Raw genomic sequence first — 18,815 nt, forward strand, 5'->3', positions numbered from 1 at the left:
TTATGTACATAGTGCATTTCGGGCACTTGATAAATTTTGTCCTTATATGGCCGTGGTTCCCCTCAAAAATGTTGGATGTAATAAATTGCTATAATCAAATCTAATTTCTGAAAAATACCTGTGGGAGTAACAAACAAAAAAAGCACGTCTTGTATAAAAAAATGATAAATAACACCAAAGGTAGCTGTTTATTATAATCAGCTTGGCACTGAATTACAAAATTAAAATTATGTGGCCCTTTATAACTAATCCTAGCAATACACATGATCTGTGGAATTATGTTGACTTATTTTGCATTTCATAGGAACAGTTCAAAGAAATATAATAGAAAAAAAATGGAAAGATTTATCACAAAGGACCCTGCAGCACAGAATATTTCGGAAAAAAATCCATTTATTTTGGTCTATTAAGAAAACTAGCATGGAAATGATTTGCTTAGAACTCATTAAGTGTAAAACATGTTGAAAAGTGCTAATTTTCTAAAAGAAACATCTATGCAGTAAGCAAATTATATTTTTCTATGACTTATTAGTATGGGACCATGTGAACTAATGCATCTATGGAATAAAGAAACTTCTAAAGGGTTGATTAAACTAAGCTTCAAGCTGTAGTTTGAGAGAATTATTAATTTAGTCATTTTTAGACAGTTAAATTTTTTTTTTTCCCAGCCTGCCTTGAGCAAGGAAATTTGCTTTACTCTTCAGGGAAGAAATCAAATAGAGGATTTTATTCCAGACGGTAATAGAGATGTGACTGCAAACTTCTGCATTACACATACCAATAACATTTGCTTTGCACTTGCACTGGCCTGAATTTGGGTGACAGGTAATATCTCCATCCACTGTCCCAGAGGCATTACAGTTGCACGGAATGCAGCCATCAGGATCCCACTCTTGTAGGTTGTAGAATCCGTTCTGGCACTGATTGCACTGTCTGCCAGACACATGTCTCTTACAATTACACTGGCCTCCGATCTAGAGAAGATACAACATTTTGTAGGATGATGAACGTATCTATTTTTAGATAATTTGCTCATTAGGTACAAGACAGAGAGGGCAGGGAGGGAAAAAACTTTCAATGTGAAACAGACAAGAAGGTAATAAGGTATTTCCCCTCCTGACACAGAAACATGGGAGAGCTTCAGCAGGGTGAATATATAGAACTGAATGGAAATAAACCCCATAGAAGTCAGTAGTGTATGACTAAAAGGGAAGTGGAATTAAGCCTTAAGCACCATATAAAGAAATCAAAATATAGTCATGGGGAGACTGAAAATAGAAAAGGGCCAGCTGTTAATTTAGCCTTTAATCTCCACCTCTCTGTTTCATTCCTCTCATTTACTCCTTGCTCCAAACTTGTTCTGCGCATAGCCGGTGCCTCAACTGAGGAAGAATCTTTCTATAATAATATCATCCCACCAAGGTTTTAACAATGTTTAAAATAAAGTTCTTAATAGTATCCATTTATGCCTCCTGATAATGACCCTAATAACATTTTTTTACACAACTCTACTCTTAGGAATATTTCAGCATATTTATGGTTCATTTATATTATGAATTAATCACATCAAGTATATTTAACTGACTTACATTGTGGTAAAAAATGCAAAAAAGTTACTTGTTTTAGAGCATTGTCAACATAAAATAACAGCTGAACAAAGGAGAATTTTTCCTCTTCAAGCTGCTGTTTGAGAATGAAAACACACAGACTATATAATGCTTATCTACTCTATGCGTAGATAATGCTACGTTGGTTAAAGAAACAGCTAAAACCTTTCACTAGGGAATATATACATATAACACGTGAAATAAATCTGAGAAATTCAATAATAACTTCGGACTTTCACAAGAGATGTGAATACAGACATCAGATCTCTCATAAAGTCACTGGCCTCTCTCCCCATGACTTCCTTCCACTCAGACTGAATCCAGCATGCCACATTTGGAGGCAAGGTTATCACAAAGGGAAGTTACCTACCTGTGGAAAGACACGGTTTGATTTACCTTTAACCTCAGGGATATCCAAAAATATCACAGGAGGTTGGGATTCAGTAACAAAGAGGTAGAGAAGGGTTTTTTCATTAAACAGTTGTTAAAAATCTATCACTGCCTCATTTTTCCTCATCTGGAAAATAGGAACTCACTGGAATCATTATTTAAGGGTAAGATAATGATACAAAATGCCTAGTACTCTGAAAAATAAAGGTTTATACATGCACGAGGGAGCTGTAGACAATAATGCACATCAACTCCAAAGACACATATAGGTCAGAAAGATACGCAAGGGTTGTGACTTGCCCCATAGTGTCTGGCTTTGTTTCACACCCACACTCTCACCCTGCCCCGTGGAAACCAGATTATGACTCAAAACAGGTATTTGATTTGGTCTGCAAAAAATAAATGGCATTTATTGACGGGTATAAGTTACTTACAGCCATGAAAATCGAATAGACCTCTGATTACATACTTATCACACATCAAGTCCATCACCATTTAATGAATCCCCTATTTTTTTGCTCGTTTCACATATGTTAGTCTTGTTCTCCAGACGGCAAACACCTTCAGGAATTGGACATACTTTATATTTCTCTCAAAGAATAACCTTGCATACATCCCACAGGTAAAGAGTACTCTTTCAAAAATCTAGAGCAAGAAAGAGTGAAAAGGCTAAAGAGAAATAAAGGTGTATTCTGTGCTAAAACTTTATCTTCTATTTATTTTGTTATCTTCTTATTCAAATGTAAGGCATGTATCACCTGGAGCTTCCCTTCCTCTGGAAATCTAGATAAGATTGCCTGGAACGCTCATTCCACTCCTGTTGAAGGACAAAAGTTCTCCTTCAGTTTTTAAAACTTCTATGTGTACTGATATTCTCATGGCCACCCTGACCCTAAATTTCTGCTTCTTCCATTCGGGAATCTTCCTGCCACCCGAGAGCTCTGCCCTGTATCATTCTAGACATGAAACTTGAAATTTCAGAAGAGGAGCTCTCATTTTTAAAAAAGTAATACGTTTTACTAAAGATTTGGGGTGAAAGAAGAGTGAGAACTTTACTTTGCAATTTATAATATCTATTTAGTTCCCCTACAGCTAGACATTGCCAAAGGCTTCTGCACCCCAGTTAGTCACCATTTAACTGTCTTGTCTCTCCCTACTCCTCACTCCTCCCTAATGTGTGTCTACTTTTCCTCTTTACACCTAACTCTTAGTCATCTTTTACATAGATCACCTAAAAAGTGTTCATTATTGCCTTGATTTGTGCAACACTTTGGTCTTACGGGGTATTTTTTTCAATAAAATGAAATATCTCCATATGGGAAACTCGGCTGCAAATAAGATAACACAACTTTACTCTAATTTCATTAACCTAAATGTTTGCATAACGGATATAGCCTATAATTTCTCTATATTAGCCATACCTTCAAATGTGGCTTATAAGTAAATGATAAAAGGCTTTATAGTTTATAACTGAGTTCATTGTAATCAGTTTCTCAAAATTCACCTGAAAATACATGTTCACTTCTGTACAACTCACTGTAGATTCTCTCCCTTTTATGTGAGGGAATATAAATCCATTCACACTCTAAGACCAATTCCTGTCCACCAAGAAGTAGAGAGAAGAGTGTGACTCCCTCCCTTTAAAAATACACTTCCAAAAAGTCAGATACAACACTTTTCTGTTTCCATGATATTTGATAGGATACTTCTAACAGTAACCCTCGGTTGACTTACTTGATTTTATCTGGCCAATAGTAAGTCAGCAAATATGATGCAAGCAGAAGTTTGAAATGCTTGCGGACTTGGAGCTGATTCTCTCTAGCTGGGCTTTGAACCCTGAGACCACCTTGTAAACAGGCTCAAGCCATCCTCTTGGAGGATTTGAGGACATGTGGAAGAGAATTAGAAGCCCCAGCTAGTAGCCTCTCCTATCACCCCAGTTAACCTTCTGCTTGACAACCACTAGACACGTGAGTGAGGCCTTCCTGGATCATCTAACTGCCAGCTGACAAGCTAGCTAACCACATAAATGAAAGAGCTCAGGCACGATCAGCCAAGCCAGCCCAGACCACCGCTGAGCCAAAACGTAGAATTCTAAACCAAGTAAATGGTTTTCATTGTTTTAAGCCACCACTTTAGAGGCGAAAGTTAACAGAAACAATACCACTGAACAGAATTTAAATTACATTTCTATACATAACTGCCAGGGAGGCTGAGAAATATAGTTTATTCTCTATCATCACATGGCCAAATAATATTGAAATTTCTCTTAGTAATGTAGAAGGAAAACAAATAATGAGGTACAGTTACTGTTTCTAACAACAAACAAACATGTTCATACTTTAAGCCAGAGAAATTTTCTAGCTCTTTAAGGCTTAAAACACAATCTCGGTTTTGTAAGTTTTGGTCTTGCATGCTTTCAGCCACATGAACAATGAGGGAAAAGGGATGCCCCTATGAGCTCCTGTTAGAAACTCGAAAATAATTTTGATTAGCCTGGCTTGGGTCATTTCTTTTCTTTTCCTAGTTTCTTAAGGGGAAAGGTTTTTCTTTGAATTTTATTCTTTTCTAATATAGACAATTTAGTGCTTTTAATATCTTACTAAGGACTGCTATATCAGCATCCCACAGTTTTGATATGTTGTGTTTTCATTTTCATTCAGTTCAGAATACTTTCTAATTTCCCTTTCATTTCCTATTTGACCCTTAGGTTATTTAGATGTGCGTTATTTAGTTTCCAAATATTTAGGGATATTCCAGAGATTACTCTGTTATTGATTTCCAATTTTATTTAATGATTATGGTCAGATAGCATACTTTACATGACTTGAATTCTTTTAAATGTATTGAGGCTTGTTTTATGGTCCAGAATTTGATTCATTTTGATAGATGCTTTGTGTAGATTAGAAAAATAGGGACTTCCCTGGTGGCGCAGTGGTTGGGAGTCCGCCTGCCGATGCAGGGGACGCGGGTTCGTGCCCCGGTCCGAGAGGATCCCACGTGCCGCGGAGCGGCTGGGCCCGTGAGCCCTGGCCGCTGAGCCTGCGCGTCCGGAGCCTGCGCTCCGCAACGGGAGAGGCCATAACAGTGAGAGGCCCGCGTACCGCCAAAAAAAAAAAAAAAAAAAAAAAAATGAAAAGAAAAATATGTGTATTCTGCTGCTGTTGAGTGCGCTCTATAAACGTCAATTAAGTCAAGTTGGTTGACAGTGCTGTTTTAACCTCTATACTTACGATTTTCTGTCAATTTGTTCTATTAATTATTGAGAAAGGGGTATTAAATTTTTGCCTACAATCTCGGATATTTGTATTTCTCCTTTCATTTCTATCAGTTTTTGACTCGTATAGCTGCACAGACTCTGTGATTTGGTACATAAATGTTAAGAATTTATGTACCAAACCCTTTTGATGAATTGACCTGTTTTGCAATGTGACCATCCTTACCCTGGGAAGCACTTTTACTTTAAAATCTATATTTTCTGATATTAATAAAGTCACCCCAGCTTTCTTAGGATTAGTAATTGCAGAGTATATCTTTAATCATCCTTTATTTTTAACCTATGTGTGTCTTATGTTTGAAGTGAATTTCCTGTAGGCAGCATATAATCCTTTGGCAGGGTCTTACTTTTTTTTCCAATCTTCCAATCTCTGACTTTTAAATGGAGTATCTAGAACATTTAAACTTAATGTGATTATTGACATGGTTAGTTTTAAATCCATCATCCTGCTACTTTCCTTATATTTATTTCAACTGTTTGTGTTCCTCATTTCTGCCTGCTTTTCTATTATTTTAAATTTTCTAGATTCCATTTTATCTTACTTTCAGTTTATTAGCTACAGCACATTGTTTTATTATTTTTAGTGGTCTCTTTGAAGTCTATGGTGTATATCTTTATCACACAGTCTACCTTGAAGTGATTATATTTCGTAATAAGAACCTTACGATATTATAGCTCATTTTCTCCCTTCTAACATTGTGCTATTGTTGTCATACATTTTAATGTAAATGTATTATAAACATTTTAATACAGCATTATTGCTTTTGTTTAAACTGTCAATTATTTTTAAAGAGAATTAAATAATCAGATAAATCTTATATAATTACCCATGTAGCTACTCTCTCTGGAGCTCTTCAGTTCTTTGTGTAAAGTCATGTTTACATCTGGTATCATTATACTTCTGGCTGAAGGATTTCTTTTTAACATTTCTTATAGTGCATGCAGGTCTGCTTGTGATGAATTCTTTCATTTTTATACATTGTAAAAAAATTTCTACTTTCCCTTTATCTCAGAGAGATATTTTTACTAGGTATAGAATTCTATGTACACCATTTTTTTTATTTCTGTGTTTTAAGTATGTTGCATCACTGTCTTTTTGCTTGCATTATTTTTAATAGGAAACTCTCATCATCTTAATGGTTTTTCCTCTGTATATAATTTACCTATTTCCTCTGGCTGCTTTAATATTTTATCTTTATCATTAAAGAGAAAACTATCACTAGTTTGAAGCAACTCAATTATGATGTGCTTTTTGCAGTTTTCTTCATGTTTCTTCTTCTTGGCTTTTCTCGAGTTTCTTTGGTTGGTGGTTTTTTTGGTTTTCATTATACAGTATTTAAAATTTTTCAGTCATTATTTCTTCAAATTTTTTTCTGTCTCTATCTTCACTCTTCCTCTTCTTTGGGCACTCCAGTTATACATATAGCACAACTCCTGAAGTAGTCCCACAGCTCGCTGATGTTGTTTCAACTTTTCTAAATTATCTTTTCTCTATATGTTTAATTTTAGATGGTTTATATTGTATGACTTCAAGTTCATTACTCTTTTCTCCAATGTATAAGTAGCATTAATCCCATCCAATTTATTTTCATTTTACACATTGTAGCTTTCCTCTCTAGATTTTTGATTTGTATCCTATTCATACCTTTTATGTCTCTATGCAACTTTTTGAACATCTGGAACATAGTTACAATATCTGTTTTAAGGTACCTGCCTGGTAATTCTAACATCTGTTTTAGTTCTGGGTCACTTTTGATTGATTGATTTTTGTCCTCATTATAGGCTTTATTTTCCTGCTTCTTTGTATGCCTGGTAATTTTTTTTTTTAATTGGGTGCTAGATTTTGTGGACTTTCTCTTCTTGGGTGCTAGATATTTTAGTGTTCCTATAAATATTCCTGAGCTTTGTCCTGGGATGCAGTTAAGTTACTTGGAAACAGTTAGTTCCTTTGGGTCTTACTCTTAAGATTTATTAGGTGGTCCTGGAGCAGTGATTAGTCTAGGACTATTCTCTACAATTGAGGCAAGATACTTCTGTGTACTCGATCGGATATCCTGTGACTCATGAGGTTTTTCTAGTTTGGCTAGTGGAAACAGGCACTATTCACAGCCTTGCATGAGTGCTCAGCACCATTACATTTAATTCTTTCAGGTTGTTCTTTCCCCAGCCTCACACACATGCAATAATTGATAGTCAGCTGAGTACTTAAGAAAGATACTCTATAGAGCTCTGGGATTATCTCTCTGTGCTGCTCTCTCTGCAAACTCCAGCCACTTTGGACTCCCCACACTGTCAGCTCCACCTCTTCAACTCAGAGAATCCCCTGAGCTCCACCTCCCACTCTGTTCCTTGGCCTGGAAATTCTCTCAAGGTAAAAAGCCAGAAGATTAAGCATGTGCCTATTTCCTCTTTTCCTGATATTTTATTAAAATAGGAATTTTAAAAATTGTAATCCATAATTTTAACGATTAATTTTAAAAATTATAATCCATAATTTTAATGATTAGGGAGAACAATAGAGAACAAATAAATTTCCCCAAAAAGTTTCAAAGACAGAGAATGGAAGGAAGAAATATAAATGAATATTGACAATACTCTCAACTAGTCAGAAGCTACAATATGGGTGCCAGGTGAGTTGTATTTCTAAAACAAGAAAGCTGATTTTTCCTACAGAAAGGAAAACCTTAGCCTTAAGGCTCTGAAAGCCTTAAGGTTGACAAGTGATAAAACACTGAAAAAAGCAGGATAAGTTCTGAAATCAGAACAATGGCTCTCATCTGGGGGTGATTTTGTTCCCCAGAGGACTTTTAGCAGTGGCTGGGGACTTTCTGGTTGTCACAATTGGGAGAGGGATTCTACTACCATCTGGTGGGTTGAGGCCAGGGATGCTGGTAAACATCCTACAATATACAGAACAGTTCTCCACAACAAAGAATTATCCAGCCAGAAATACCAATCGTGCTGTGGTTGAGAATCCTGAATTAGAAGAGTTCTACAAAACAAGTATTTAGAGTTCCAATTCCCTTTTTAATCCTATACAGCCAGGTACACTCCTATTCCATGGTGATATTGGTCTTATTGCCAAAAAAAAATTAAGATAACCAGCTCCATTATACTAGACCATCAGCAGTCGGTGAACAGATGAGGTATAGGACAGAAATTGGAGGATTAAGTAGGAGTGTATGTACACCCTTACCCCTTGCCACCATTCTATTTCTCCTACACTGCTTCTAGAAAGCCAGGAGCTAGACTTATTTTCCATTTAAGAGGAAACTGGCAGAGAAAAGCTACAGAGATAAGATCTCTGGAGCTGATACCTGGGACTCTGACCACTGCAAAGAAAAGCTCTCTTTATGTTTGTACACACAAGAGCAAAGTATAGCTTGGAAGCCGTTTGCCAGTTTATTGTAGAATAGAGCAGGCAGCAAAATTTCCAACATGAAAAACAGGGACCAAGAAAAAAAAAGAGAATAATAATCTATAAGGGAAAGAAGGAATGCAGAGAAGATAAATATAAGAAGTCATCAACCAATAACAAATAAAACACTGCTATAACTATTATCCCCAGAAAGTTATGGTAAAAGTTGCATTCATTTAAAAACATAGAACGGGACATCCCTGGTGGCGCAGTGGTTAAGAATCTGCCTGCCAATGCAGGGGATGCGGGTTTGATCCCTGATCCTGGAAGATCCCACATGCCACAGAGCAACTAAGCCCGTGCTCCACAACTACAGAGCCTGTGCTCTAGAGCTCACGAGCCACAACTACTGAGCCCGCATGCCACAACTACTGAAGCCCATGCGCCTAGAGCCTGTGCTCTGCAACAAGAGAAGCCACAGCAATAAGAAGCCCACACACCGCAATGAAGAGTAGCCCCTGCTCGCCGCAACTAGAGGAAGCCCGCACACAGCAACGAAGACCCAACGCAACCAAAAATAAATCAATAAAAATAAATTTATTAAAAAATAATAATTAAACATAAAAACGTAGAACAGAAAAAGCCTTAGGAAACAACCTGTGAAGGAAAGAACTATTGAATATTAAAAATACAATAGGCAAAATAAAAATGTCAATAAAAAGACTGTAAGATAAAGAAAATTCTTCAGAAAGAATAATAATAATAATAGAAGAAAAATGACATAAAATACAGAATTTCCAGAAGGACAAAAAATAGAAAAATGAGGCAGGAAATTATCAAAGCATTAATACAACATAAACACTTTTCCTTACATGAAGCCACAGTTTAAAAAGGCTCACCATGTACTAGCAAAATTAATGGGTAAAAAAAGAAACTACATTAAGGTACAATCTCATGAAGCATTCAAATACCAGAAATAGAAAGAAGACACAAAAATTTCTAGAGACCAATAAAATAAGTCACATATAAAAGAAATACAGAATATCATTGAAGTGTTCTGTAATATTATTGCAACCTAGAAAACTATATCCTACCTTCCAAATTATAAATAAAATTGTCTTCAAATTATTGGACACGATACCTTCTAAATTATGAATAAAATTATTTTAAATTATTGGAAGCAATACCTTCTAAATTTAACTCCCATTCTCAGGAAGGTACTGGGACATAAGATACCAGCAAATGAGAAAGTCGACAATAATAGCAACTAGAATGCAAGGCATGGGATCCAGGAGATGGAGATTCAGGTATGTGGCAAGCCCATGCTAACAGCTGAGCAGGTAGCCCAAAGGGCCATTGGTCCAGACTAGGTCCAAAAGATGGAACATTCTGAGAAGAAGGTGGGGCTGTACAGATGATGTCATCTGTTATACCTGAGCATGTTAAAAAAGAATTTTTAATCTTATAGATATGCAAGCGGCAGAGATGTCAGCATCTTGGGGGGAAAAAAAACTAGTGGTATATATAACTATTACTCTATATGTCACACTGCTAATGATTAAACAGTAGGTAGTAAATTCATCAAAGGATTGACCATCCAACTTTCTTCAACCTTCTAAAGTACCTAATGGCTGCGTAGCAGGCGCTGGCAAAGTGGAAAGGCCAATCCTTTGCATCCCAACCCAGGATTCCCAAGGTTCTGGATGTGCCTTCTCCTCTCTTTTGCTTCCACTCCAGCTACATGGCCTCTTCTCTGTTCCTTGAACACAGCAGGGATACCCACAGCTTAGGGTGTTTGCATAGGCTGCTTCCTCTGCTTGGGTCCCTCCCTACAGACTTCCAGACAACTAACTCCCTCACCACCCTCAGGGCTCAAATCAAATGTCCCCTTCTTAATGAGCCCTGCCTTGACTATGTATCTAAATTGCAGCTCCCTTCCTTCAAATGGCACTCCTGAGGTCTTTTACTTTGTCCTGTTTCTTCCATAGCAATTAACTTAGCAAAGAGATTTACTTATTCTTACATTGACTGATGATTACCTTCCCCCTCTACTCCCCAAACCACCTTACAATGTAAACTCCATAAAAGCAGGAGTTTTAGTCATTTTCCCATTTGGGAAATGAATGACTCTTCATTTTGGACAGCAGAAGAAACTGAACTTTAGATAAAGCTACTTCTTGAGGGCAGACAGTTAGCTGGACAAATCTATGCTCATAACCACTGTGCTAAGTTCACTCTGCTTGTGATAAGCTACAAATGTAACACTTCAATGGCAAGAGTGCTAGACCGAAGGAAGGTCAAGGCAATGTCCAATACCTGTGAGGAGCTGGACCCACAGTGGAAGAAGCAGGTTAGCAGTCCAGTTACTAATTTGTGAATTTCTCTGAATAGCCCCGATGTTTGCTAAGGGGCCCTGTCTACTACCCAGTGACCACGCTCAGGATCTCTCTATTCTGGACCATACTGCAAAAGTCTGCTGTCCCAGGCTATGTAGCAGTGGTGGATATGCACAGTCAATTGTGTAACAATTGCAACAATGAATTTGGCAGGAAAATTAGTGACAACAGGAAAAAGTAAGACTCTGCAATCATTATCCTATTCAGCTTTCTCACCCATCCTCTACATTAAGAGATGGAGTTCTATCACGGTGACTCGAGGCATCAGATAATCCATACGTGATTTCTTTTGTGTGTGTGAAAAATATCACTTAGAGATAACAACGTATGAGTTAAAGATTAATAAATTAGGTGAGAACAGTCAATATTTATTAGAGGTTCTCTATGTAATAGACACTATATTTTAAGTAATTCAAAGCAACACTTTTAAAACAGGAGAAATATCTGTCTTCTTAAGCACTCATTTGGCTGGTGGTAGAGGAAAATCTAATGTTCTATAGATTACATCTTCTCACAGAACTCACTAAAAGCCAATGAGGTAATGTGGACGTTGCCATACAAAGTAAGAATTTGAAAAGCAAACTCATAAGTTTAAGAACGGGAAGTCTGCCCTGGAAATTAAATTAGATTTTCAGGGTTTTGTTTGAACAGAAATACAACTGAGGGCAAAAAATCTTTTAATTAATGAGTAGATTCTTTAGAATAATCTTTTCTTTTATAGAGATGACTATAGATTTTTTTGAATAGAAATTCTTTAACTCCTATTCCTCCTTGCTGGAGAACTCATTCATTCATGCTGTTATCAACAAATGTTTGATCACATACAACCACACAGTATGTACCCTGTGAGTTGCATGAGGTCATAGTATGCGAGCAATACCTCTCAGTTTCTACCAGTTCTTCCCTCAGAATTGCCAGCATTGCTCAGGAATTGTATGCAGAATGATACATGAATTGATCACCAAGTACTAGCAGTTCTAAGCCATGCCTGTAACACACTGCTCTCCCCTGACTTGGCACACCACCATGTCACTTCCGTGCTCAAAGATATTCAAGAGCTCCCTATTGGCTACCTAACAAAGTCCAAATTCCATGATGTGACCCCAATATGCCTCTCTAGTGTCATGTGACACTATTACCATACCTCAGTGATGGCCCCAGAGTCTCTACTGGAAGGGCTTGATGGCAGCCATCTGGATGGCGCTGCTGCTCAGGGATTGTTTTGTAGCTACATCTGCATGGCAAAAACACTATTCTTCTTTAGATTATTAGCCAATTTTTAACGGCTTTATGGAGGACAACGGTAGGAAGAGAAAAGTGATAATGTGGGGTGAGGGGCTTGATGTCTGCCAGGCAATGTCTTCTGTCTCCAGTGTCCATCTAGTATCATGTTTTCTGCAAATAACAATAGTTTGGCTTCTTTTTTGACATCCGTGATTTTATTTTGTTCATTTTGTACTACTTTCAACCTCTGTTACAGCTTTGAACAGAAGTTATAAGAGCAAGGATCCTTGTTTTGTTCCTGATCTTACAGGGAAAATGTTTAACGTTTATTGTTAAGTATGATGTTACATTTCTTTGAAGATGCCCTTTTCAGATTGAGTAAGTTTTCTTCTGTTTCTAGTATGGAGAGCATATTTATCATGAAAGTGTTTTGAATTTTTTCAAAAGTTTTTCAACACTTATTGAGATTATGAGATTTATGTTGTTTATTGCACTAATTGATTTTCAAATGTTAAATCAGTCTTGCATATTTGGAATAAATGCCAATCAATCATGATGCCTTACCTTTATTATATATTTCCAGATTCAATTTGCTAAAATATTGTTAAGATATTTTATATCTATGTTCATATGGAACATTTGACTTGTTCAAATGGACATGTTTTTAAATGTTTTGTCAGGTTATGGGATTAAGGTTAAGTAGCCCTCATTAAACACTTTGGAAAGTACACATTCTTCCTCAGTTTTCTAAAAGAGTTTATGTAGGACTTTCATGATTTATTCCTTTATGCTATTGGAGAAGTCACCAATGAAGTCATCTGGGCCTGAAGTTTTCCTTGTTGAAAGGAAATTTGAATTTTGATTACAAACTCAATGTCTTTATAGGAAGCTATTTAGATTTTCTGTTTTTTCTTCTGTATGTATTAATGTTCTATTTCTTTTTGTGTTAGTTTTATATTAATTTGTCTACTTCACTTAGGATGTCAAATTTCTTAGGAGAGAGTTTTTCATAATATTCATTATGATCCTATATAGGTGTTTGTAGAATGTGCTGTGATGTCCCTTTTTTAAATTTCTGATGTTGGCAACTTGTTTTTCTCTTGTTTCTACTGATCAGTTTGTCAATGTTATTAATCTTTATGGAAAAAAACACGACTACTGAGTTTTTTCATTTTCACTATTGCTTGTACAATTTCTATTTGGCTAATTTTGTCTTTCTTTTCCCTTTTGCCTACTTACTCTGTGTTTAGTTTGTTCTTTTTTCCTCCCCATCATCAGTCTTCTGGCTCAGAAAACAAGCAGCTTCCCTCAATGCCTGGCTGCTACTTGCTGATGCAGTCATTTTGCTGTTCATCCCCACTTGTCTTTACTGCCTCTCTTACCTGTTTCATAAGAGACTTAAACTATCAGAAAATAAGTGGGTGTGGGGTGGGTGTAGGGAAAGTTGAGTGAGTACAGTTGAATATTGTGGTGAGTAGGTGGAAATGGAGGAAAGGACAGTCACTGATGGTGAAATAGGTTGAGAAAGAAGGAGAAGGAGAAGGCATCACATAGGAAGACAAACAACAAAAGAGCTTGGGCTTACATTTCTTCCATGTATTCTATATATTCAGTTTAAGTTAGGCAATACAAGTCAAAAGAGGCTCCAGAGGAATGAGGGACAATGATTACATGGTCACAGAGTTTGTGAATTTCTCCAAATCCCAAAAGAAAAACACAACTAAAATGCAAAACCAGAAGAAGCCAAGAATAATATTTATAACAGAACGAGGTGACCAACTATCCCTAGAAACCCCCAAAGAGAAGAAAGTGCAAAAAAACCAAGTCACAAGACATGTATGGAATCAGTGTCAGCGTAGGACAAAGCAGATAGAAGTCACAGGTCATCTGACTTTTGAAAGACCTGAAAACTCGAACCCCAAGTACAGGACACTTGAGAACATTTTGAGAACGGGTGTTTTGAGAACAGGTGACTACAAGTGGGAGGGGTACTGCTGATCCAGAACAAGCGATGGCGAGAGATCTACAGTGGGAACTGAAGGGATTGGAGTAGCCTAGCTTCTGGGAACTCTCAAAACTGATGGACCAGGGCACACATCCATGGCAAGACCCCACGCTGAGGAGACACTATGGAAAGTGGATGGGCAGAATTATGTTTAAAAGAATATGCTTAAAGACAGAAATTCTGAAGCTGGGGTGGGTTTATCACTGGCAATGAAAAAAATTCAATCTTTCCAAAGTTTATTCCTAGATAATATTAGTAAACAATACATTTCAGGAGGGTTAAATTTCATTTACCAGTCCCTGAGTGATTCATTCATTCACTATTATGTAACCTTGATTAGCACAATGCCAAGTACATAGGGGCATCCTCTAAATATTTGTCTACTGACTGGATGAATTATTTAAAAATAATTGTTATAGCATTGAAATGTGCTCAGGAGGTACTTCAAAAATTAGAGAACTATAAACCACAAGTTCTACTCGGTTTTGGTAGATTTAGTAATATCTGGAATAGTTCTTAGAAAATATTTACTCCAAATTCACCTTCATTCAAATGTAAAAATAAAACATAATCACAGTTTTAAAAATATTTGTCTCAAAGGATACATGCCATTTTTAAATACTGAAAATTTTTGAATATACAAACCTATATCCAACATATGTTTAGTATATTCCAAAGTTGCGTCCTTTGACTGCCTATGACCAAATCAATCAGACCTATAGAAATAAAAGTCCCTGAAGGACAAGCCCAGGAATCTTCATTTAAAAAAATTTCTATTGGTGATTCTTATGAACACTAAGATTTAAGAACTAGCTCTTTAAGTACTTGCTACCTATTTTGTCACTGCATTATCAATTCCTAGGGACTCGCTCTTACTCTCTTTTCTTCTAACTTAGTCTTGTATCTCATCAAATTATTGATAGGTCCATCACTGAGCATCAGAGAAACATGGTCTTTCTGAACTGATTTAACATTGGAGCATTTGTATTATTAAGCATCTAAATGTAATCTCTGGAAATAGCCTGGTTTTAGCATTTTTTAAAAAAAAGCATCTATGAAATACCTAATCATTTGCAGCTGCTGGTGCTTCTAAGGAAAAGTTGTGTATATCTCTATTTGTCTATGTATGTATGTATCTATGTATGTATGTATCTGCCTATCAATTTATCTACCTGTCTGTCTATCTATCTGTCTATCTATCTATTTATCTATCTATCTTTTTACAGTATATTCTCCCTGCTAGGAGCTCACTCAGCCCTAAGAAGTGGACCCTGAGAATTACTCCATATTTCTAATATAGACACAATGACTTCTTTCCTTAAGCTCCTGCCTCTCTAGAGAAGAAAAGTCCACACTAATGTAACAGGCCACCTTTGTAAGGTATTCATTCCACTTCAAAAATAAATGAATCTGCAATGGTTTCTGCCACATATAAATGTCACAAATTGGAGAATGCCAGGTGAATAATGTACATCATAATACTTGTTCCCGTTTAAGTGTTTTGTGATACTGCTGTTTATCATCTTGCTCTGCTATCGAAAATATTCATTTGAGAGGAAAAGCTTCCACACTGGTGTAAAACCAAGATGTCTTTTCTTTTCCATTCTACGATGCCTGTCATTTGTCAGGCTGGTATATTTTTATAGCTCCCCTCCCTCTCCCAAAGGCATTTCCGAGAAAGTGCTTTCCAAACTTCACCACCACAATCTCTAAGGAGAGTGCAGACAGGTAAAATTCTGAAGTATGCTCAAACAAAGTGTTAGTAGGAACGGAATACATTTTTTTTTCTTAATCTTTTGAGTGTTCAAGATGGAAAGCGTGTAAAGAGATTCCCCACATACTGTTATTCCCAGCAATGGTTACATACTTGAATGGCTTTTTAAGAGGAAGTACTATAATTATAGTCCTTCCACTTCTCAAAGGGGTATAATTTCATATTGCATCATCCTTTCCCCCTCTGGTTTAGGTCTACTTCACTCAGAGATTATAAGCTATAACTTGTAAAAGATGCATATGATATATGTCACACCATGTTAAATTAGAGCATTTCATAAATGTCATCTGAATGGCACAACGGTACAGTGTGGTCTTATTGTAATTTGCTGCAAAATTACTATAGTGGTTATTAACAGGATGGGGTTTTGACTTCATCAAAATGAAAGATCTCCCAGTAGCATTTAAAAAATACTTCCAGCACAAAAAAATACATTCTCCATGTGTTTAGTTAATTTTGTACGGAAATAGGCTTTTAGGAAAGTTAACTCATTTGGTTTAACAATCTTTTTTGTTTTATTTTAGTAAAAATGATCAAAGTTGCTGTGAACCTATAGAGTAGTATGCTTGCCTACTGTACTGTTAGTTTGTTGAATCAGTGAAAATGTGAAATCCAAATATATTAAGAGATGTTTATCTGAGATGATAAAGAAACTTAATAAATCAGGCTTTTAAAAAGTGCCTTTACAAAATATTCAAATTAATTTATGTGTAAGATAATAACCTGAATCCTTGGTATACATGAAGCACTAACGGGGCTACATTAATTCCTCAGTATCACCCAAATCTCCATTTGAGAATTGTATTGGTTCTAAGAAATTAGTTTGCGACTGAATTATATACACATTGTTATTTCCTAAATATTTAGGATTTTTTTAATAGTTAGAATTAAATTAATAAGATTTGGAATAACAAGTCTAAAACAAATGGATGTTTCCTTTCTACTTTTGGATAGTGTACATAAATATCCAGTTCAGCAACCTACTATGGGTTTCTTTTATGTGCCAGGCACTGTAAGAGCCAGTGCTTCTAACCTCAAGTTGGACTTTGGAAACAGATAATACAAGTTTTGCATTTCTGCTCTACCCCATTATTACTTGTGTGATCTTGGAGGTGTTACCTAATTTCTCCGAGGTTCATTGTCCTTAACAACCCAATGGATAAATCGGTAACTACTCTACCAACTTTGGTAAGGACTGGATTAATTGACCAAACATCCTTGGCATAATACTTTGTACATGGCAAGTGCAAAACAAATGGAACCTATGAGATTCTTACTGACTAGTTTCTGTCCTCATGCACTTTTAGCAGTATGTCATCTGTCTGCCAATCTGTCTTACACATTTCACAATGTGGCACTCCTATGCATGGCACCTAAACCGCATATGGGTAGATCAAGGTAGAGACCAGTTCTGCAGCGCACCAGGATCTGAAACACTCCCCAGTTCTGTAGAAGACTGGAGGGCCTAGTGCCCTTGCCACGGGTTTGCCCTTGATCCTGGGAGCACACCTGCCTCTGGAAATGCTCAGCACATTGGGTTGGTGTGCCAAGAAGAAAGGAGGATGGCTATGTTCTGTTCCCGAATAAATCAGTATCATCAAAAACACACAGAAAGGGTCCTTATGATGCACTGACTAATATTTAAAACATACTTACTATATCTATATCTAAATAGATAAATTCTAAGTGAAGTAAGTTAGACAGAGAAAGAATATCATATGATATCATTCATATGCGGAATCTAGTTTTTTAAAATGACACAAATGAACTTAGTTACAAAACAGAAAAAGACTTACAGATATTGAAAACAAACTTATGGGACTTCCCTGGTGGCTCAGTGGTTAACAATCCACCTGCCAATGCAGGGGACACGGGTTCGAACCCTGGTCCGGGAAGATCCCATATGCCGCGGAGCAACAAAGCCCGTGCGCCACAACTACTGAGCCTGCGCTCTAGAGCTCACAAGCCACAACTACTGAGCCTGCGAGCCACAACTACTGAAGCTCGTGTGCCTAGAGCCCGTGCTCTGCAACAAGAGAAACCACCGCAATGAGAAGCCCGCGCACCGCAACGAGAGCAGCCCCTGCTCTCAGCAACTAGAGAAAGCCTGCACGCAGCAACGAAGACCCAACGCAGCCAAAAATAAATTAATTAATTTTAAAAAAAAGAAAACACTTTGTGACCACTTAGAGGAGTGGGATAGGGAGGGTGGGAGGGAGGGAGACACAAGAGGGAAGAGATACGGGAACATATGTATATGTATAACTGATTCACTTTGTTGTAAAGCAGAAATTAACACACCATTGTAAAACAGTTATACTCCAATAAAGATGTTAAAAAAAACAAAAAAACAAAACAGTAACTGGCATACAGTAAAAATAAATAAATAAATAAATAAGAAAAAAAAAGAAAACAAACTTATGGTTACCAAAGGGGAAACGTGGAGGGGATGATAAATCAGGAGCCTGGGATGAACATACACACGCTACAATATATAAGATAGAAAACCAACAAGGACCTACTGTAGAGCACAGGGAACTCTACTCAATATTCTGTTATAACCTATATGAGAAAAGAATCTGAAAAAGAATGAATATATGTATGTGTATAACTGAATCACTTTGCTGTACACCTGAAACTAACACAATATTGTAAATCAACTATACTCCAATAAAATTTAAAAATAAAAAAAATGTGGGCTTCCCTGGTGGCGCAGTGGTTGCGCGTCCGCCTGCCGATGCAGGGGAACCGGGTTCGCGCCCCGGTCTGGGAGGATCCCACATG

The 18,815-nt window shown here is 36.9% G+C and overlaps 1 protein-coding gene across 1 annotated transcript in view; it reads right to left on the bottom strand.

Annotated features, from left to right (window-relative positions):
• The window catches only part of USH2A (usherin), an 829,367-nt gene that overhangs the window by 667,943 nt on the left and 142,609 nt on the right, over positions 1-18,815 (bottom strand). The window contains exon 11 of the mRNA XM_028488076.1: positions 779-974. Coding sequence (XP_028343877.1) covers positions 779-974 — 196 coding nt within the window. The remainder of the gene's footprint in view (positions 1-778; positions 975-18,815) is intronic.

The sequence above is a fragment of the Physeter macrocephalus genome, chromosome 4 (genome assembly GCF_002837175.3).
Source record: "Physeter macrocephalus isolate SW-GA chromosome 4, ASM283717v5, whole genome shotgun sequence".
Classification (NCBI taxonomy): domain Eukaryota; kingdom Metazoa; phylum Chordata; class Mammalia; order Artiodactyla; family Physeteridae; genus Physeter; species Physeter macrocephalus.